Genomic DNA, 22810 nt, shown 5'->3' with positions numbered 1-22810 from the left:
TAAGGTGGCATCCGCTGTAAAAGCGCTGGCCTTTAGTATCCTATTGGCCCCTTCTAACAGCCGTTTGTTATTTTCTGGCAAAAGTTCAATCACTCTTCTGACCCATACGACTGAGGCCCTGGCCACCGTAGATGCGATGGCTGAAGCTTTGATGGCTAAGGCCGTCGCCTCATGCACCCTCTTTAATGCTGTCTCTCCCTTCTTATCTATGCTGTCCTTGATCACTCCTTGGCCGTCCTCAGAGAGAAGACCTTGTGACTGTATAGCCGCCACTGGTGCGTCTATGGCTGGCACCTGCAAGAGTTCGTCAGCAAAGTTAGGGAGAGAATACAGTTTCTTAATAGCATTAGGGACGTGCTTGCACCTGGCTGGTGTAGCCCACTCTGCCTTGAGTTGGCGCTCATAATATTCGGGGAAGGGGAATACCTTAGCCTTCTCTTCTGATCTGGGAAAGAACTCTTTATTTCCCTGAGGTCTGGATTTGGAAGCCCCTGCTGATGGTTGCTCCTCCTCCCCCCGCTTAGATTCTTGTAAATCTAACGCTGCCAAAGTTTTACTCAGAAGATATTGGTAATCTTCTGCATGGAAAAGTCTGTTAGACTGGTCATGGCCTGGGGACTCAACTTCCTCTTCTTCATCGGGAAGGAATTCCCCCGGGTCAGAGTCCTCACTGGGTGAGGGTTCCTCTTCCAGCCACCCAGTTGCCCTGCCTACAGATCTACTGGGAAGGGTCTTCTTTGCTGCCTTAGTAGGCCAGGGCCCATTGTAGCACTGTCTCTCCTGTGGATCCTTAGAAGCCTGGGAGCTGTGGGCCTGTGGAGGTGGAACTGGGTTGGCTTTACACAGGGCTAGGATTTCTTCTCTCATTGTTTGCCGCATAAAAGACACAAATTCTGGAGGCATTGCACGGTGGGCACCACTTACGTGACTCTCTAGGCCTAGAGAGTTAACTCCGTGCTGAGCCGCCCCTTGTTCCTGCGGCGAATCTCCCGCCGGGAGATTGGGAAGCGCGTCTTTCCGGTTTGGCGGGAAAAGGCTCTTCGCGCCCGCTGTTGCCGCCAAAATGGAGTCCCGTCCTTCTGCGCTGCACTCGGCCGGCCGGCTGTGGCGCGCTGGACTCCTAGGCTCCCTCTGTGGCAGACGGGGCCGTTTTCTAGAGGGCTGATGGACGTCCTCTCCGTCGCTGGCCGTCTTCTCGCCGGGGAGCCGCGTAGCCATGGAAGACACGCCGGCGCCGGCTGGGTCCGTTCCCGCTATCGGTAAGACAGCTCCTTGGGAACGGCCCGCCCTCTCCATAAAGCTGTCTTCTGAATCTGAAGAGTCCACCGAAGCCATCCTGCCTTCTTTCTTTTCCTCAGCAAAGGGGAGGGAATGAAAGGAAGGGACAAGGCAAGAAGGCACAGCTAGAGTAAAGAAAGTAAGAGGTTAGAGAGGAAGAGTAGTGTAGGAAGATGATTATTTGGAAGAAAGGCAGTAGAGCAAGCCTAAAGAGAACTGCTCTCCCCGGAGGCAGGAAAAGAACTGAGCCTTGAGGGGGTGTTCCCATCCATACACTACAGGAAGAGGAAGAGTTTTCAACTTCCTGCCTCCCCGATAGGTTGGTGGGAAAACACCCAGGATGTCCTCCGCCTCAGAGGGAGAAGAGGGATTCTCTCCTTCTCCTGACCGAGATTCTTTCTCACTGCACTTCCTGTGGAACCTTGTCCCCCACGCGTCAGACGTCTCGTCTGTTTTGGCTCTAGTGTAGGAAGTCCTCAAAGGGATGCTTGCCCATGCAGATACCTTCATACCCCCAAACAATGGATCAACCAAGGACTTTGCTTTATTTCCTTTAAAAGAGCTGAGGTATTGGGATATAACTGCAATTACATATATTGAATTAATAACAGATCACACACTCATTTAATTGAAGAATCCCCCAATGTAAGGTGTTTTTAAAGTGGGTGTTGCAATTTTTAAAGCCTAAAGGAATAGTATGAAAGGTTACATTATTTAGAAAATAGCAGAGACTGATTGTATCAACAAAACTAATGGAATAAAATGTCCCTAACATTACTAAATTTGCTATAGTGCAGAGCAAACACTTTACAAAACTTTTCCTCTCTCAATTCTATACCTCATGTCTATGCTTATTAAACATCAGACATGGGATGGTGGGAAAATGTCCTGTTCTAAGCTTACTTAAAATCATTAAACTGAACTCTCGGATCAGACCACAAGTTCCTTTGTATGACAAAATGAACCTGTTAGAGGTTTAAGGTGTTTAGGTGCAAATTATGAGCTTATTTCGGGCTCTAATCATTGGTGATGTTGCAGCAAAGACCCTATGATTTAGCAACATGCCTCAGATGCACTCCGAAATCAGCAGTTTCGTATGTCAGTGCCCACAATTTGCACCATTAAATGGCCCTAGTAATATACACGCACACACACACACCTAATTAGAGTACAATTTGTCATCCTCTCTCTCATACACATACCCTACCCCTCACCAAGGACCTCTATTTCATCACTTCCAAGAGTCAGTTTAATGCAGAGGCCGACAGAAAAAAAAACTGCAGATCCATTGTTAGGTTGCTTACAATCTAAAACCTGTTGGTTGTTGAAATTCTTACAAAAAATTTTTGATCTGATGCTGCAAGGCACTTCTCCTCATCTGTTTATATGGCTTAACTGTCAAAAGATCCTGAGTATTCAATCTTCCTTTGTGATTTTAAAATATATTGGCCCTCTATGAAACTGAAGTTTAAAAAAAGTGGGCTAAGCAAAAGTGAAGTTAGCCAACACTTGGTTTTTGTATATTGGTTTTTATATATTGTATTCTAAAAAAAACCTATTTAGTAGCTTGCATATGAAATAAGACTAGTCCTCTGTAACAGTAGATAAACCTGAAAACATACAAAGAATTGAGAGGTTGCAAAGTGTAAAATGGATAACCAACCAGACAACACTAATATATGTCAAGTTTCCAATTATCTCCTTGGAAAGTAACCTCAGTGTTATAAAATAAGCCAATGAAGAAGAGTTGCTTCACCCAGCAGGTTCAGAGACTGACAATTATCACAGTTGCAACTAGATAGTAATTTTCTAGAGAGCATGAGCTCTATATCATACACATAATTAATTTTAATTTTTTTGCATGTATCACATACCTTATTAATTTTTTCTTTGGGGTGTGTCAATAGGGCAGGGAAGTGCGAAAGAGCTTCACAATTCAGAACTACTTGTGTCTGCTCATCAGTACCAGTAACAATATTTCCTACAGCTCTGAGTGCAGCAGTCTGAAACAAAACATTTCAAAAATTCAAGGGTGGGAGGGGAACAGGAGAAATAGTTCTAATTTATATCTGCAGCTACCTGGCAGTTTAACTTTTCAGACATTGGAAAATTTTCTGAGAGTTCAATAGCTGTAGGGAAAGCACTGTAGATAAACACATTTAAAGATCCCCTGACAAAGATATGGCAAAATATGCAGGGGCTTTTTAGTATCCATTTTTCATTTCCCACTGAACTATCAGCATCTGTCTTTGCCTTCTTTCATCTTGGTGACTAGCGCAGCCTTCTTTTTTGAGGAATATAAAGAGTTTCAAGATATAAAATCTAAAGTTAAATAATAAATCAATTTAAAGGTTGAGTGTTAAGATGTACTATGGTCAAACTAGGCACGTCAAGAGATATGTAACTAGGAAGAGTCAAGGGATTGTTTATTTCAAACATTTGCATCCTACCTTTCCACTCAATTAGGGCCCTCAAGGTGGTGAACAGTTAAAGAAGACATTTAAAATCCACCTTAAAAACAGTACATAAATGTAATACAGCAATTAAAACAAACAGGAAGAAAGGTCGAATAAGGAAACACTAAAACAAAAAAAAAATCTTCACCCACTGGGGGAAGCCATTGATAAAGGGACATAGATAAACCTCTCTGGGGAGGGAATACCACAGTTTTGGTGCCACAACTGAGAAGGCCCTTTCTTGGGCTGCTACTCACGTAGCCCCAGAAAGCCCCTGAAGATGACCACAATGTTCAAGGCAGTGCAGATGGGAGCATGTAGTTGTTTTGTTCAGTTTTTAACTATGTTCAGATTTTAAGGATGGGTTGTTGAACCATTCCTCCCATGTCTTTTACACATATATCCTGGATCCTGAGCTGCAAGTAAATTAGTAGACAAGCCAGCTGGAGGGCTCACAAGTATACTACCTATATGTGTCAGCTCTGTTGGAGAGGAGGCCTAAATAGGAACGAATCCTTTATGTGCCCCCTCAACCCTCCCCCAAGACCTAGCATTGCAAAAGGAGGCTGTGTTATGTATACCACGGAAGAAAGGGAAGTATTAGCACAACCCCACTGACTTTCTTCTGATCTTTTAAAGCATTACAAAATGCTTTAAAGCTTCAAAAAATCCCACAAGAAATTCTAAGCAGCCTCTCTTATTATCATGTCTACTTTGGACGTTTATGGCTGATATGCAATGAATCTAAATATTTTTCTCTATTAAGAAAAAATGTCCATCAACACTAAAATAAATATTCGTTAGAATGCTTTACCTTTCTGAACTATATAAAAAGTGACAGAACAGGTATTAAACAAACAATATGCTTCACGTTGTGAATCTTCTCTTTATGGCTGACCATGAAGAAAGCCTCTCTATACAGAGAGTATGTGCCAAATACTCACTTGAACTTTAACTTCCTGATGGCTGAGAAGAGGAACCAAATGAGGTACTATCCCAGAGTCTATCACCATCTGAATCTGTTCATTGCCTGAATCCGTTAGGTAAGAGAGGGCCCAGACCGTATCTACCAGTATCTGATTTGTTTTTATAAAAGGGGTGGAGGAGAATACAATGCATCAGAGGAATACGGAATACAAACAGAAAAAAATTCACAAGACAATGAAATATTTATGTCAATAGTAATATTTTAAGTGTTTAATATATATTCTATGGCTATTTACTATTTTAAAGTTTACCGTGTCACAAAATTAGCCAGGTAGTTTAACTAGAATTCCTAGGTCGGAGCTCTATCTTTCTCTGCAGTGACCAACCTCTTCTGTGCACATTACGTTGCTGATTCAAGCCCTGACCCAAATCCAGAACATTATGCATGCAGAAAACCATGCTTCAACCCACCTATCCCTAAGCTGAACAAAGAATCTTATTTGCAAAGGAGTGCTATGAAGCTAGTTTGCTTATCCAACAGTCAAAATTACGGACACAGAGCTGGATGCAGCAGAAGAGTTCACAGAAGTAGTTAGCAAAGAGTATCCCTTTCCCCCTTCCTTGAGCATCCTGCTTTTGGTCCCAGAACACCTCTCCGCAGATCAGAACATTTGTAAGCAAAATGCACACCAGGCACGCCATAAGCATGGCACCAATAATGGGAAATCGGGGGGGGGGGGGGATCATGCCTTCCTTCTTCTACTGGTAGCCTGCATCAGTGGAGGAAAGAGGGAGATTTTACCTGACTCCTCCTTGTCCTGTATTTTGCCAGCAAGGCTCTTCAAACTATCAAAGTGAAATTCTGGGGACAAATATAAGGATGCTTGGGGAAGGGAGAAAAGAGGTCCACTCTGCCAACTCCACTATGTTGAACCAATCCATTAAATGCTTTCACACAAGGTTAACCAATCCCTTAAGCATCGGTCCAGACCATTCCTTCTCCAGTCCCTCCTAGTTTTCCCCTGTAGTGTTAAACATGTTAATACAAACTAGGATACATTGTTAATTAGGTTCCACATCAATGTGTAAAACCCCTACTGACTCAAAACCTCTACTGACTCTTCACAGGATTGTACCACTCTCACTTTTATGGTCATGACCTCTACTCCTCCAATACTGCTATACTGTGATGCCAAGAAATCACTTGCTAAGTACCCCAATTTTAACTAGTGTCTCTTGTTGTGTCTTACACTTCTCTCATTTGCTTTGAATCCTCCTACACTTCCCTCTCTCTGTAGTTCTTTCCCATTGTCTCTTTTGTACTTCAAACAGGAACTTATTTCTTTGCTCACAGGACTAAGGTGCCATGTTCACCAAAGGTGCTGTATAAATAGTAACCACCATGGCTAAGAGCATCACGATGAAAGACAAAAGAAGCATGGAAATCCTGTGGTTTGCTCCGGTAAGGGATTGTGTATTACATTTGTACTAAGTTCCTGGTTCTGTACGGGCAATGGTTTTTGAAATACATTTTATTCTTTTGACTTCTACATCTGCTTCACTGATGATTTTATAGTTATAAGCTTGTCAACTAAGCATGCATACTTGCATTCAGTAGTTGCCTTTTTAACAAAAGAAATACTTGCTTGTAAGCAGTCATTAAATAGCTAAGTGGTATAAACTGATACTTACATTTACATCCGTATGATGAATTAAAACACAGAGTGCTGGAAGGATCTAAGACAGAAACATAAAAAGGCATTCACGATTCTGAAGCAAAATTCAAATAATAAAATTGCAATGAACAATTAAGCAGTATTACCTCCTGGATGGTTTCCATTGGTGGAGGTGGGTCTTTGTGGCGGCATAAGTTGACCATTACCCAAGTAACATTTCTTAAGAAAGTTATGGGAATAGATGGGCTGATGAATGACAGCAGAGGCTTCACAACTCCAAGGCTAATTACATAATCCCTACACTGGGGTCCATCACCTGTACAAAACATTAAATTTGTTCACTGGCATAAAATCCATAATTGTAATTTAGCAAAACTACCTTCTATGTTACTGTAGCGAATCTTCTGAGCCAGTAATCTGAAGGTAATCATTTCCATTTATATGCAGAAGTACTTGCTGGAAAGTCTAGGCCATTAACTGTTGTACAACAACAGTGCTATTCCAGCACGTGTACTGTACTATCTATATATCCAGAACCTAATAACATCCTTGTATATATAAGCACATCCAAAAATTCCCTACTTCCTTGCAGTATGGAAGTGTCAGCCAGCTTTATCATCTGTTCAAGAAGTAGAGGTAAGATTGTAATTACCAGATTGTCGCAGTCACGTTGAATTATTAAATTGCCAAAAATGATTATCATGCTACATGCTGAAAACAAGACTGACAGCACAGTCCTATGAAGCGCATGAACAACGACAACACTTATATACCACTCTTCTAGACAGATTAGTGCCCCACCCAGAGCGGTAAACAAGTAAGTGTTATTATTATCCCCACCACTGTTGTGCTGAACTGCATTCCTAACCAATGCCCTGTAACCTGTTAGCATTTGCACGGCCTATTTACCATGCATCCGTTCACCCCTGCTTTTTACCTCCACCCCTGCTTTGTGGTCCATAGACATGCAGGACAGCAATGGCTGATCTTTCCCAGCACTCTATTGATGATAATGTTTAGATTATGAGCCATGGCACATGGTACTTGTAATTTCTGAAATTAATGTATTTCAAAATAAAAACTGGGTGCTGGTTCCACAGCAGTTCCTGCTTTTTACACAAAATTGTGCTCAAAATCACCATTCTCTGAGCGCTTGCCTCTGACCATACACAACTTAGCAAAACGCCTTCCTTAGCGCAGTCGCTCGCATCTTGCTCTGCTCTGCCAGTGAAACATGTACATTGTGTTACATAAGGCTGATCACAGTAACCAGCTATCCTAAGGTAACAGCTTTTGCACTCAGTCATACCCGGTTTGGGTTCGTTAATTAAACCAGTTTCAGGGCCACAGAAAGCCTATGTATCTATAGAATGTATAGTCTTCCTTTGAAAGGTAAAACTGAAGCATCTTGGAATTTGCTCTTTCACTAAACATACAGTTATACAACAACATTTCTGATTCTGTATTAAAACAGTTTAAATGTAGTTTATCACACAGAAGTAGTATAAAAGCATTAGTTTCAACATGCTGCTGCAGAACCTACAATTTTGCTTGTCATGTAAGGTATACTGACATAAGCACACTACATGACCTGAATAACTTGCTATATTTTTCCATGAGGTGAACTTTCATGCACCTCAGTAAAAGATGCTTCAGGGAAGATACACAAAGAAAAAGCAGGACTGTCAACAAGGCTTCTCTAAACAAAGATAGTTTTCATAAAATTTGCAAGTTCTTCATTTCAAAAGCAGGCTGAAGTTTTTACATAGAATGTAATACTAACCTATGATATTGCCTAGAGCCCACACTGCCTGCTCACAGACATTTTGATGGGGTGAATGCAGAAGCCTCAAAAAAAGTGGGACAGCATCTGCAAAATAAGGAAAGATTATTAAAGCACAATTCTGTTTCTCTAGTACTATGTTTATTTAGTACAGAATAAGGCTTACCATTATTTTGGAACGTAAGCAATTTAGCCATATGAACAGCTGTCAAGTTTTTTCTTTTTTCAAGTTTTCAGGAAAAAATTTATAATATTTAAGAAAAACTTTAGATACTAGTGGTTTCAGAAGCTATTCTTCAGAATTACTAACTGTATCTGTTAAGAAGCTGTGTATAACATGTATAGTTATATGGTTCATGTTATCACTCAACATTTCAGGAGTCTAATGTTGGAAACTTGTTCATGAATGAAGAGTTTCTTCCTGTTTCTAACTTCACAATGTCCAATATAAATCTCACACTTCAGGAAAGATGCACAAACTGTTCCCACTGAGAAAGATGCAGGCAGTCTGTTTCAGGCCTATCAATACAAAGAATCAGGAAGCACTTAGCTTCCTGCTTTCTTTGCATTGGCCTAATGCCTGAAGCTCTTCTTAGCTCAAGCCTCTAGCAGGAGATGGATCATGTGGCCTTCCTTATTACCACTCAAGAGCTACAAAAACACTTCTCCTGTAGCATTTTCTATCATGCAAAATTTTAATCAGCAAGACAGTTTATGTTTCTCTTTACATAAACTGAAGCATCGAGTATACCTGCACTGTCATTTCTTCTGAAAGCTAGATTCTGCCTTTTGTTTATATAAAAAAACAATTGAACTCAAATTGTCATTAACCTGTGTCACACACTTACAAAGGAACCATTTGATCCAACTCAATCTTTAGCATCAGTACTTCAGTGATCTTCTATACAATAAAATTTTACAAAATCTGCCCTTGCCCTGCCACATTTCCCTCCACCTTTTTAAGGTTTTTTCTACAAACCTGGGTGTCCTCTTATTTATAATAAGATCTCCCCTAGCCATAGCTGGCCCAACTAGTGGAAGTTCTGATCCTCATGCTGAGGGCCATTAGATATATGATACTCCTCATCCTGGTGTCTGGAGGGTTCATGCTATACTGAGGTTTCTGATACTTAGAATAATTAGTATTGTGGACTGCAGCTTCGCACTATTCCTTCGTTAGAAACAGTTTTAAAACAGCAGTTTTATGAGTTTTGACCAAATGCACACCAAATATATTTTATGCAACTGCTGCCAGTATACTAAAACTTATCTCTACCATGGTAGGAGACGTTCTCTTTTCACTAAACATGTTTTCTTTAGGTGTGTTTATTAAGGCAGTTCACATATGCCAAACTGCAATTATATAAAAAAACTAAAGTCTTTTGCACCAAGAGAGCTTGAACAAAGCAGTTGTTTCTTAATAGTATCAAGAAGTAAAAATATTTTATAAAAACAGTAGTTCCAATATATTTGTTCGAAACAGCACAGAAAGGAAGCATATTCAGCAGCTTGCAAATTACAAACTTTCAATCCACTGGTTTGCTGGTGAATACTACTGAGCAAGAAATGCAATGTGTGTGCAGTTCTACTGCAACACTTGATCTTCAAAGGAATTTCTGTAAAAGTTATTGTGCACTCATTAATGCATTACCTACTATTAAATAGTGATGAACTTACTGGATTGAACTACAGCCTGTGTTTGTTCAGAGGTTCCAGACGCAATATTTGTCAATGCCCATGCTGCTTCAAACTGTAAAGATGGACTATAAAAAAAAAAGTTTCATTTTATTTCAATACTTTCAAATACCTAATTTGGTTAAGAACTTTTCATAACTAATTTAAGAAGGCAGAACATAAATTTTGTAAAATAAAATAAATACTCACTTGTCATCTCTTTCAAGACAATGCACTAATATGGGTAATATTCCTGACTTTATAAGGTCATCAATTGGTGGGTTGCGATCACTTGACAGCAGTTTTCTGTTTAGGAGCACGTATGAGAAAAAAACAAGTAAGAACCTTGCAGGCCATGTTCACATTGTTCCAACAAGACCTTCAGAAGATTGTATAAAAAAACGACTGACTGCAGTTATTTATTCTGGCATACCCCATTTCTTCCCTTCAAAACTCTACATGTTAGAAAGACTGCAGGAACTAATGCTCCCTTACTTGTAAATGCTATGATTTAAAGAATTTTAATCTATTTTGACAATCTTAGACATATTTCATTTAAGGACACAGCACCACCTTTTAAAAATTTGCCAAGATGTCTCCTGCAGACAAGCCCTTCAGCAGAAAGAGCTGACTATCTCGCAGAACACTGTGAATTCTCTGAAATCCTCAAACTCTGTTCATTAACAGCACCTGCCATAGTAAAACAAGAAATCCAAGTGCATTTTGCTCTTACCTTGCAGCCTGCACTGCACTTAACTGTACGCCCTGGTTGTCACTTGAAGCATTCTACAAAAAAAAGTTCAGAATTCAGAAACTTTACAGTGAACAAGTGGTTGGGGAATGAAAAAAAGGGAATTATATTTACCTGCACTATTGCCTCCAGGGATGTGTTTTGCTACAACAAATTAGAAGTTACAGAAGTTAGAAATGCTTTTATAAAGACACACAAACAACTATTTATATAATTATACTAATTCAGTTCTTACCACTCTGAAGTCACCATCTATATCAGAATCTTCACAGATATCTTCATTAGGTACATTTCTTCTCTTTAGCAGATGTTCATCTCTCTTAGTCTTTTAATAAAAAATACGAAATTAGATTCTGGCAAAGCAATATTAGCAATCCTTAATGTCTTAGAAAATTACCATTAATATAAAAGCAAAACAGTTACCTTAAAAAAATACTTAGGTACAAACCGTAAGAAGCCTTGTATAGTACAGAAAGATTTTACCTACTACATTACTTTGTTTTTATACTAGACAATCCTACACAATTTGTATTTATATTTACTCTTAACCTGCCTGACAGATTTTACGTTCATACCTATTAAATATATTAGTCTTCCATGTAAGAAACTGAGATAGTGTACTGCAAACACTGGTTCACATTAATACAAAACAATCACATTAATACAAGGAACTGAAATTCAAGACACACACAGTATTTCTTTGTTTTTAAAAAAAGGTGCTAGTACACACACACACAGTTGCACTGATTTCCACCAATCTCCCCCTCAGGACTCTGGAGACCCTCAAATGCTGCTGGTACTCAAGAGTCACAAAAAACCTGTGCGTGTAACTCAGTACATGTAAGTTCAGTTTGTATGAATTTTCTTCTGCTAAAAATTTTAATTTTCTGAAAAAAATAAATGATGCAGCTAAACAAAGATATACACAGAAATGTGTATTACATGACAGTACTGTAGCCAAAGCAGAGGAAGAATGCTATTCAGAGCAGTAAATATCCATCCCTTGAAATTGGAAGCTCTGATCAACCCCCCTACAGTTTCTAAGAGGACACATTTGCTAGGGATCCCCCCCCCCGGATAATCATAAAGGCAATTATTTTCAAAAGATCTAAGATTATCTAGATATATTGAATTTACACCACCTCAATTATTTCTAAAATATCGTCTCATTACATACGCCCAAAAGAGTTCAGCCAAAAAGCACAACTTGTATATCTACTGTACTTAGAGAAAAAATAAATTATCAGAGGTCTGACTGAAACAAAAAACGCCCAATAAAGAGCCAGGAAATAACATGAGCAAATACCCACTCTTATGCACAGAGCTTAAAGTAATCCATTATTATACACAGAAAACAATGGTACAGATGTAAGCAGTAGTATTAGTAAAGCTCAAATGCTTTGTATGAAGTTGAATAGAGGTGAGGCAGATCAAGTGAAAGCAGCTTCCCACTTCAGCTGTTTACCAATGTGAATGACAACCATGGCTAGGGAAGTCCTAGATAGTAAGGCATCACAAGAGTATCAGGGCTGCAGAAGCAAACATCTTACTTATTCTGAAATGAAACACCAAAAAGCCCAGAAAGCAACACAAGCAGCCTCTTCCTCCTATGCGAGAGCCATATTTACAATACTGCATACAGTTCTCATTAATTGCATTAAAATAATAATAGTAACAACAGCAACAACTGATTTATATTCCACCCTTCAGTACAACTTAACCCTCACTCAGAGCAGTTTACAAAATGTGTTATTATCCAGACAACAGTCACCTTGTGAGGTGGGTAGGGCTAACAGAGCTCTGGAAGAGCTGTGACTGACCCAAGGTCACCCAGCTGGCTTCAAGCGGAAGAGTGGAGAATCAAACCCAGTTCTCCAGATTAGAGTCCCACTGCTCTTAACCACTACACCAAACTGGGTCTCACAAAAAGATATTCTATAACTCGAAAAAGTACAGAAAAAGGTAACTATTGATCAATGGTCTGGAACATCATTCCTAGGGGGAAAGTTAGCATTTGTAGCTTTTTAGCTTAATAAAAAAGACAACTAAAGAGGAGGAGATGATAGAGATTTATAAAATAATGAACTTCATACAGAAAGAGTAGAATTTCTTCTAATGCTACAAGTTAATGTATAATTTTTGCAGTAACCTCTACAAGATGTGATATATATTAGACATGGCGGTGGTGCAGAGTGCCTTCAAGTCAAAGTTGACTCATGGCAACCTCTGGTGGGGTTTTTGTGGCAAGAGACTAACAGCGATGGTTTACCAGTGCCTGCCTCTGCAACCTTGGACTTCGTTGGAGGTCTTCCATCCAATTACTAATCAAAGCCAACTTTGTTAACTAGTGAAATCTGACAAGATCAGGCTCACCTGGGCTATCCAGGGAAGAGCATATATTAGACATGCTATGCATTAATTTATCTATCAATTGCTAGTAGCCAGGACAGTTACATAAACTCTCTAAGGTCACAAACTTCTGGACGCTGGGGCGGGGAGACTATCATGAACTGGTCATGGACTTCAGGAAGTATTTATATGGTCAATGCTGGAAATACAGTGCCATACTGGACCAGATCTTTAGAGTGATCCAGAAAGGTAGCATCGGCCGCACAGAAATACAGATTGTAGGGTCTTCTCCTTTAAAGAAATCATCCTTTATTTACCTGGCCTACAGACAGCAATTGACTCACTCCTAAATTCTAGCAACAGAAGGCAGCAGAAAGTCTCATACATCCTGCCTACCTCTACCCAGCAGGGTGATCAGCAGTATCAAAGGAATCCAAGGTGCTCTTATTCATCTACTGGGCTGCATCAACTATGCACATGGAAGGCTGTACTTCCTATTTTGGAACAGCAACTAGAGCCGTGAAAGAACTGGAACTTAACATCTTGATTTACACTGCTACAACGTTAAAGCAAAAAAGCTCATTTCTTGTTTAAGACTGGAGAAAAATACAAAAAGGGCACAGAACAGTGTGCCTTGAGCAAGGTAATGATTTTACTGTAAGTGACAAAGTGTCACCAACAGTTTAAACTGTAAATGTTTTGTATTTTTAGTTATAGAAAAAGTAAAAGCTGAAAAAACCCACATACTAACCGGAAAGAAAAATGGAACAACACATCTTTTAAAAATTTATCAGTAAGACAACTTGATGAATGGTTCACCTTAACTATAAACATCTGCAATTTTAGTGAAATGCTAAATATACTCATAGAGCATACCTTGACAGAGAAGAAGGAAAAGACTGGACAGGAACATAGGAGGCATAAAAAATACTCCCCTTCTCACTGCAGTGTCTGCACACACCAAGTGTATTATTAGTTCTAAAAATCAGTGGTAAAAATATAAAATAACCTTACCTTTCTTAATTCCACAACTACTTCATTTCGCTGTCTTCTCATTGTCTGAAAGTTCAAGACAACATTCATTAAGACACAGTCCAGAAGGCTTTTTGAAAAGTTTTATAAGTGGGTGCTGTTTTCACCCAGGATTCTTTCGAATGTTCCCCACTAGTTTAAAAAAGAAGCAGTGCCTCATGGCTTAGAAAAGAACAGCTGGCATTAAAAATGCAGTGAAAGAAAACGAGGCATTTTAATATTAAAACAGTTAAAGCAGTAAATCAGCACTTGGCTATGAATAATCCTGACATTATCATTTTTCTTCCATTCTAATTACTAAGTTTATTTACTTCTGTGTTTAATTCCATATGAGACATACTTCCAACTTTAATACTGCCGCATGTACTAAGAATACATTATTAATCTGTATTTACTGATGTTCACTTCTCACCCTCCATGTATAGTAGTGAAAGGAAGAACTTTCCCCTTTGATGTGAATCCCTTCCTTCACTAATACAGTATTATCCAAAATTTGGAATAGAAGAGCCTTCTGTTCTTTGCTTGCATCTTTGTAGTGCTTGAAATGGTTAGACAAAAATGAAAAACTTAGGATGTAGAGTACAATACTAATAGATTTAAACACTTCCTTCTTTGGAATTAAACGGTATCCTGAATTCTCTGTACAGGTAGATGTGGTCCTATGACGCAACAATATCTAGACCACACTGCATGATACACAACGTATTTTTAGCAATCATCTCTAAGTCAACATTCAACTCATGCATAATACTTTTGCCTGTCAGCAATAAGACCCATTCATTTCCCCATGGATCATAAAAAGAACAGCCAGCCAATTGTTTTTAAAAACAAAAAGCATGCTGTTCTTGATAGGGAAGTAGGCATAAAGATGTGTTTCAACATCCAATTACAAGTGATTTAGATTTAAGATCTGAAATGTATGCAACATTTATACTTTTATAAACAAGCCAGTTTTTAGAATATAGCTAGCTACATTTTAAGTTAGACATTACAAATTCAATCAGACTTATTATAAATTCAAACACTAAACTGTTAAAATCATGCTGCCTTCCTGCAACTACCTTCCAAGAAGTTTGTCCAGAGTCCTTCAACAGAAATGTACTAGATTCAAGGCATCGCCACCCATAACAATAAAGCTAGCTAGTATAGGATTACATCATTCTATAGGAAGGCCACTTGCGCAGGACTATCACCAGGACTCTGACACACGTCTATAACATAAGCACAGAGGGTTAAGCCTGAAAAGCTCTCTCCCTCCTCAATCCACATTAAATCCCAGCAGCTATGCATTCCTTTGCTTAACAGCTAAGAGCTAATCAAGGAAAGCAAAGTAAGGGAACAATGAAAGAGTACCATCATTTGATAATGCAGGTTTTAAGTGTCTGTCAGACTGGCACAGTGTAGTAGCTAAGAGTCTGAGCTGGAAAGTTTCCATTTCAAACCCTGTCTAAGCCAGACACACTGTGGTTCCACAATATGAGGATAAAAAAACTAGTATACTTTACATGGTTAGTGTAAGAGCTGGTACATGAAGTGCTATGTACTAAGTATCACCTTAAGGTATAAGGAATGGAAAAATTGCAAACATCAAGGTGCTTAAAAACCTACACCAGCATCAAATTTCAACACTATACAGCTCTATACAGAAGTGGAAGCACCCCCTTATGGTGTTTCCAAAACTATTAAATCTCTCCACATGAGCAGAAAGTTAGGCCCAAATCACATTTTAATTGTTTAAGCAATGATACAAGAACTAAAGATATCAAGGAAACCTGAAGAGATTGTATTTATAGTCATTTTCACTCTAATTTCTTCATCCCTGCTGCCATTCAGCAAGGAATTCCTTGATAGGACAAAATACAGCATGTTATAGTCTTGGGAACTCTACATGAAAGCACAATCAACCTTATAAAAAAAGCACAGGATAGGAACTGTGTCAACTGTTGCTCAAACAGCACAACAGATCAACACACTACAGGACTAAAAACTAGCTAAAACTTCCATTTAAAAATAACGCCTTCAAACTTAGAACTAAATTGTTGTTTGCAATAGACAAAAATCAGTTTTTAGACTCCAAAAGTAGAAATGTTTTACTATTGCACACTTAGTGGAAAGCACAATTAAGCTGTGCAGAACTGCCAATTTAAAGTTTTTCTTGGCTAGACATGCAAGAACTCAACAGCAGTCAATGACTGGTATAATAGGGGCCAGCTCCCATGAAAACCCATACTTGCAAAGAAGCGGATGCACATTCCATACACACACACACACACAGTAATTGTGAAACAGGCACTATGATGACTGGCTCAATAAAGAATGGAGGAAGGGGAGAATGGATATGAATGGGGCATATGCACATAAGCATCAGCAGTGGACCTGCATTCCTATTTTTGCAAAGTGAAAAAGCTGTCATTTGTTCTATATCTGTAGGTTCTTAATATAAAATCAACTAAATAAATGCAATAACAGCTTGCCTAAGTCTGACTTTCATTCCACTATCAGTATTGTACAAACTGTTAGTGTAGTAGCCATTAGTATAACAAAACAAGTGAAGACGTGCACCATTTTGCAAAATAGTTTTAATAATTTCACACACAGCAGTCACCTTTCTCAGACTCTTACCAGTAGACTGCTGGAAGGGAAGTGCTTCAGCCTCACACACAACAAGGCAGGCTGCGTGGCTTCCTCGTCAGACCTCTCTTGGGGAAGCTGCCCAGTCTGCTGTGAAGAGCGCCAGCCTGGGAGGTTCTCTCATGAGAAGATCTGCTGCTTGGGAAGCCACTCAGAATTTCAGGAATCTTTCCCCTTGAAAGTGATCCTTGGCTGCCAAAGAGGAAGATGCTCAGTATCATCTCTCTCACTCTGATTTTGGAAGTGGTTGTGCTTACTTCTTGGTGTTAGAACATTGGGCTTCTGTTAAAACTGAGCATTATTAGTTTGTTCAAGAGACAGAATCAATGCCACACAGAGCAGTTATGGGAAGTGAGCGAGATACATTTTTCTCTATTTTAGGAGTTTTGCAGAAACTTCTGGATGACTTGTCTTGATAAGCATCCTCTTGGTCTTGCTTGCATAGTATTAATTAACTGTCTTTCTGTCTTTCACTGTCTATAGTGTCTATTAACTGTCTATAGGAAACAGTCTTTCACAAGGAAAGTAAGCAAGATAACCCAGTGTTTGGTCTCATGGTATCTGTAAGTTATTGGCAAGCCTGCCTCTGCCATGACCATGCTACCTTCAGCCTCAAAGCGCACAGCTTACCATAGATACACAAAGAAGAAAACCCAAACCCCGCTCCCCCCAAAACACACCTTGATGTGGAAGAATAAGCAATCTTATTAAACTACAGAAAACAAAATATCTCAGAACGTAACATTTTAAAGCATGGCACAGCACACTTTTAATATATCAATATTTAAATGGAGCATTTCAGGCATGTTTTCTTGAAGATGTTAATGTTAATTTTGCACAAGTAAGGATTTTGCAACCCATTCATTTGCTTAAGATACTGGCAAAAAATAGAAAGGGACAGTAGTTTATACATAAATGAAGACAGTATTTTTAAAGATAACAGAATACTTGTGATATGGCATGCTTTAGTTTTGGGGCAGAGGGGTGCACTTTTTTCATTTCTGCGAATTTAGACTTTGTCACGTGTGTGGTACAAATTGTTTTTTATATTTTGTAATCCACTTTGAGACTCAGTAAATAAATAAAATGAATAAAAGTGTGCCCCTGCTGGTTGACTGTCTGCCTGCACAAGGAATCCAAGTAACACTTACAGGAGCAAAATTTTAAGAGTACCTGATCAAAGTGTTTCCACACAGCATCTTCTATAGCAGTGGTCCCTGTACTATGATAAGTTCAGGACCACTGACTGCCATTTAAATGATTTGCTCGTTACGTGGGAAGGTGTTTGAGATGATTCTAAATGAGAACTCAACTGTTGCATTTGTTCTCTGTCACCATTACACACTGAACCTATACTAGCATATACATATACATATCTAACCTCCCAGCCCAGTTGTGTTAGTTTCTACTGCAGCCAATGGAACTGTGGAAAACATAAGCAGACCTCCACCTTAAATTTTAAAATCTGAATTGAAGAGCTGCCTCTTCAGCATGCAACATGGCCATCAAAGAAATTTCTAATACTTCAGTATTTTCTTTTATTTTACTATCTGAAAGTACACCAGTGTTTACTGGTGACCACTAGAGATCCTGCAATAATCCCCCCCCAACCTTGTAGCATAACCATATTCATATGAATTTTCTTCCTGATGCAATTTATTCAGAGCCAAAGTGAACTTCTGTGAACCTGCAGAAATGCCACACATGCAGGCATTATTACCTTCAACAAAGGGGGAGGTTATGGATATTAGATCTCTCAAGCAACAATTATGAGATTAAGACATTGGACTGGGTCCCATGCAGTGCCAGTGGAAGGTGCTGGCAGAGCCAGATCTTTCATTCTTTTTTCCCCCTCAGCAGTCACTTGCAAGCACTGAAAGGGTACTGCTGGTAGTGGTGATGGTGGGGAGCATGTAGACTGAGCCACACAAAACTGTTAACTGTAGAAGGAAGAAGTTGAAATTATGTCTCTTGCATCAGCAGAGCTTCTATCAATGGAAGGTGGGAAGAAGGCATAGGATTCAAAGGAGTGGGCATTAAGTTGTCCTGAAGGGGCGGTATATAAATCAAATGTTGTTGTTGTTATTAACTCATATGCTCCAAGTCCAAATATTAAGAGAAGTTTATTCTCAAAATGAAATCATGGCTTCTCCCATGCTTTTTCTTACATTCCATCACAAGGATCATATGCTTGCCAACAACAGTATCTATGAGATTAATACTTTACTTTTTTTAAAAATTGAGACCGATTTGATTGATTGAGTGCCAGCATGTTGTGGTGGTTAGAATGTTGGATTAGGATCTGGGAGATCTGGGTCTGAATCCGCACTCTGCCGTTAAACTTGCTGAGTGACCTTGGGTCAGTCAATCTCACTTACTCTAACCTACCTCACAGAGGAGCTGTTGAAAGGATATAATGGTGGAGTGGCAAATAACATTATAAGATGATTTGGGTCCCTACCGGGAAGAAAGGCGGGGTATAAATAATGAAATACATTGTTGGTTTCTGTAAGGTTCATGAGCTAATGCTTTTGTCGATTATTTGTATATCACCTTAAATAGGTGATACTATTTTATAAACACCTGAAAAATTTTGTAACCAATGTTCTCCCATCTGACTCTTTTCTGATAATTATAATAAAAATTTTAGTTAAAACTATTAATTTTAAATATTGCTAGTATAAAGTTCTGGGATAAATTTATCTATTCAAATATTGCACAAGTCAAATCATGGTCACAAAAGCAGTTAAGATTTCAAATGACTGAAGGTCAACCAAATAAGATACAGTGAAATCCATGAATTGATCTCCCGAGAATTTTAAAATTGGTAAACAGCAGCTGCAAGGATCCTGATTTGGTGTTCAATCCTGACCTTACATCACCACCCCCCAATGTCCAAGTTCTTTGCACTGCTGAGGGAAACACAGGCAACATACAGATCTCCATGTTTCCCCCAACAGGGAAATAACTCAACAAGGCCATCTGAGGAAGGGAAAACCGTGCAAGAAGAAGTATTAACCCCCTCCCATCAATGCCATCGTCCGGAACATTGTCCGGGCGGGGGAGTGATTATTTACCAGTTTTAAAATACTTGGTAGATCTATTCCCAGCATTTCTGTTCCACCCTCCATGATCAGATTCTCCCAGTATTATGAAATCTTCTGTGCTCCAGGAGCATTGGTTTCAAACTTGCTTCCCAAGAAGTAGAACTGAAGCCATGAAGCATCCAGCCTAACATACAAAAGAATACTACACTATTATACTAACGTACGGATAAAGAGTCTCATATCAAAATAGTGGTTAAAAAAAAGAAATACAAGCTCCTAGCATCACAACTTGCTCTGGTGCTCCAAACTCTGGCCCTTCTGCTCAAAGGGCATGCTAAATATCTCAGCTTAGGAATTCTTTCTGAGCTCTGTAAGGAGCATATTCTTGAACCAAAATATAGGAACATTAAACAGTGAAACTTTTATCATGAGCATGCACTTCACTGAAAGTAACAGAAAAGTGCTTTTAATGGTTCAAAGATTGCTTTCTGAACTAAGAGAAAGTGTTCAAGCTATCAAGAAACCCCTGGTTTCTTTGCTTTTTAAAGCCGTATGATCACCAATATCGTACCAACATCTGACAAAACAGTTCGAACATATAACATTCAGAATAAGAACATTAACAGAATAAAAGCAAATTATTATTCAGCATTTGCAGATCAGCCTTCATCGCCATCATCGAGTTAAAGGTCATGTTAACTGCTGCCAAGAATGCAAGCAAGTTCCTTGAAGACCAGAAATCAGAATATTTCCCCCCAGTATAGTGCACAGAATTATGCCCCTCAGCTATAAAAGAATGCAAACATTGATGGTGTGATTACACAGATGACTTGTAACCCTACTGCCATAGCTGTCCAAAGAACTGGGGTACAGGAATCGCGGGGGGGTGGGGGGGATCAGCAAGACAAATGTGCCTTCTCTGTTCACTTGCTATTATTGAGGCAGTCCCATTCTTGGTTTACCCTTCCAGAGAGCTGTGGGGAACAAGACAGCACCCCACATGTCAGGAACAAACTTTTACATACCTCACAGTGTTTTGTTGTGGGGATAATAATGGCGCACTTTGTAAACCACTCTGAGTGGGCATTAAGTTGTCCTGAAGGGCGGTATATAAATCGAATGTTGTTCTTATTATTATGTGCTGTACAAATCCAATCATGAGAAGCACATGTACCACAAGTGGGACAGGCAGCAGGTGTTTTGAACTATACCTGGACAGGTGAAGGAAGACTTGTGAGCCTAACTATGACAGAATCAGATCAATACTATCAGTCTCTAGTGATTTTTCTACTTACTCCTCAACTCAGTAGATCAGGAGCAAAAATCTGCCTCACATATTGTAGTGGAGGGAACACAGATCTATATTCATTCTTAATTCTGCACTGGCATTCTCTCATTCTTCAGATTTTTCTTGTGACACACTTCTTGTGACACACACAAGAAGCTGGGCCATCAGTGAAATATGCCATGTAAGATTTAGAACCCTAAATTCCTGCAAACAAAACCAGAAGCCTACACACACCTGGCATTGTTAAACCTTTGTTCAATTAGAGGTAACAGCAGCAGTAGCTACTTCTACCAAGGTGGCCTTTCACAGATTATCATATCTCAAACAAGGATGTGATAAGACACTAGTAAATCATATTGTTTTCACAAGGCAAGCATGAACGGGCAGCCTGATGAACAGGATTTGGAAATCTCTCTCCTGGAGTAGGACAACTATCTGGTGAAGTTTATTGGTCTGCTTGTATAGCAGACCAATAAAAACGTTGCTTCCAAACTTCATTTTTTTGTGTCGAATACCCTACAAATAGCACTACCCTGCATGGATACTGTATCCCTCCGTTAATAACATTTCTTGCGTGTGATTTGCAAAGAAGAAAGTGGAGGACACTCTCCAGATGGACGTTATACATTTTTCCCGGTGAGAGGGCGCAAAGCAAGTTTCACAGAGGGGAGTTTCTTTCTTTTTATGTCCTATGATGATTAAGCAATTTTAACTACGCAGCACCCCCTCCAGATTTATTCCCGTGGCTAAAGGAAGGGCCGGCTTTCTCAGCCTCCACTGGGCCAAGGCCTGACTTTAAAAAAGCGGGGGGGGGGGAGAGAAACACACATGTCATCCCACAGGCTGCCCCCCAGCAGGCAGCCCAGAGTGGGTAGGGAGAAGGGGCGGCCCCTTCCCCTCCTTGGGACCCCCCAATTGCTTCTCCTCACCATCTTGCCTCGGAAAGGGAGCCCTTCCCCGCCCACCCCTTTTAGCAGCGCTTCCCGTCGGGAGGGAAAAGAGGAAGCACAAGGCGGCGCCGGCGCCCGTGGAGCCGCCTAGGCCTCTGCCCTCCCCTCCCTCCACAACCCCAAAGCCGCCCGCCCCCGGCCTGTCAGTCCCCGCCGCGTCCTCCCCTCCACAAGCGGCCCGCTCAAGGCAGGCCCGCCACGGCCGCGGGAGATTAGCAGAGACGCCACAGCCGAGGCCCTGCCTGCCCGCCCTCCTGGGCCCGTCCTCCGGCCGCCGAGGCCTGCCCCCGGGGCCCCTCCCTTCGCCCGAAGCGGCGGCCCGTGGCCCGGGAAGGCGCTACCTCCAGGTCGCGGCCTTTGTTTTTGAAGTTCTTCAGCCGCTGGTTGTCCAGCTTCTCGTTGTCGGCCATGGCGGGAGGCAGGAGCGCGGCCTCCTCTCCTCCTCCTCCTCTCCGCTCGCCTTCCGGACCCAGCCGGGGTCCCCCTTCCCGGCGCAGTTTCCGCCTCTGGGCCTCGCCCGGTCGCGTCTCCTCAGCAAGCCGGCTCCCGCCCCTCTCGCCTCAGCCGAGCCCGGCCCGGCGACTCACTAGGCGGGTCGAGCGGCCTCCCTTCTGGCCTCGCCCGCGCCTCTCTCGAAGGCCGAGGACTTGGCAGGGCGGCCGAATGTGCCGGTAGCGAAGGCAGCGAGCGAGCCGGGGAGGGGCGGGCAGCGAGAGGGGAGGCGGGGCCTCGGTCGCAGGCAGACGCCAACGGCCACGCCCCCTGGGCCGCCTCCTTCTTCCGAGAGGAGCTTCCCTATTGGCTCAGAGCGGAGAGGTGGGCGGGGAGAATCGGACGCGCGCGCGGGGGAGCGCATTCGAGGAGAAAAGGAACGGCCGCGGCCGAGAGGATGGTTTCTTCCCCTGCCGATAGGGGGAGCTCCCTGACAGCCTCGCCGGAGGCCTTTGTGAGCCGTTGGTGTGAAGAAG

The 22810-nt window shown here is 40.9% G+C and overlaps 1 protein-coding gene and 1 non-coding gene across 2 annotated transcripts in view; both read right to left on the bottom strand.

Moving 5' to 3' along the window:
- Positions 1-22543, bottom strand: part of KPNA4 (karyopherin subunit alpha 4) — a 37073-nt gene extending 14530 nt beyond the window's left edge. Inside the window, exons 1-12 of the mRNA XM_054982437.1 lie at positions 22184-22543; positions 13909-13953; positions 10781-10870; positions 10660-10689; positions 10528-10580; positions 10005-10100; positions 9798-9883; positions 8121-8207; positions 6484-6653; positions 6354-6398; positions 4679-4810; positions 3153-3281 (exon numbers count right to left, since the gene is read on the bottom strand). Of these exons, the coding sequence (XP_054838412.1) occupies positions 3153-3281; positions 4679-4810; positions 6354-6398; positions 6484-6653; positions 8121-8207; positions 9798-9883; positions 10005-10100; positions 10528-10580; positions 10660-10689; positions 10781-10870; positions 13909-13953; positions 22184-22252 (1032 nt within the window). The 5' untranslated portion in view covers positions 22253-22543. The remainder of the gene's footprint in view (positions 1-3152; positions 3282-4678; positions 4811-6353; positions 6399-6483; positions 6654-8120; positions 8208-9797; positions 9884-10004; positions 10101-10527; positions 10581-10659; positions 10690-10780; positions 10871-13908; positions 13954-22183) is intronic.
- LOC129332981 (small Cajal body-specific RNA 7) lies at positions 2204-2518 on the bottom strand. The gene has a single exon (XR_008597380.1). It is a non-coding gene; the product is annotated as a small Cajal body-specific RNA 7 (non-coding RNA).
- Positions 22544-22810: the final 267 nt, after the last annotated feature.

The sequence above is a fragment of the Eublepharis macularius genome, chromosome 6 (genome assembly GCF_028583425.1).
Source record: "Eublepharis macularius isolate TG4126 chromosome 6, MPM_Emac_v1.0, whole genome shotgun sequence".
Lineage (NCBI taxonomy): Eukaryota > Metazoa > Chordata > Lepidosauria > Squamata > Eublepharidae > Eublepharis > Eublepharis macularius.
This window is presented reverse-complemented; position numbering and strand designations above follow the sequence as displayed.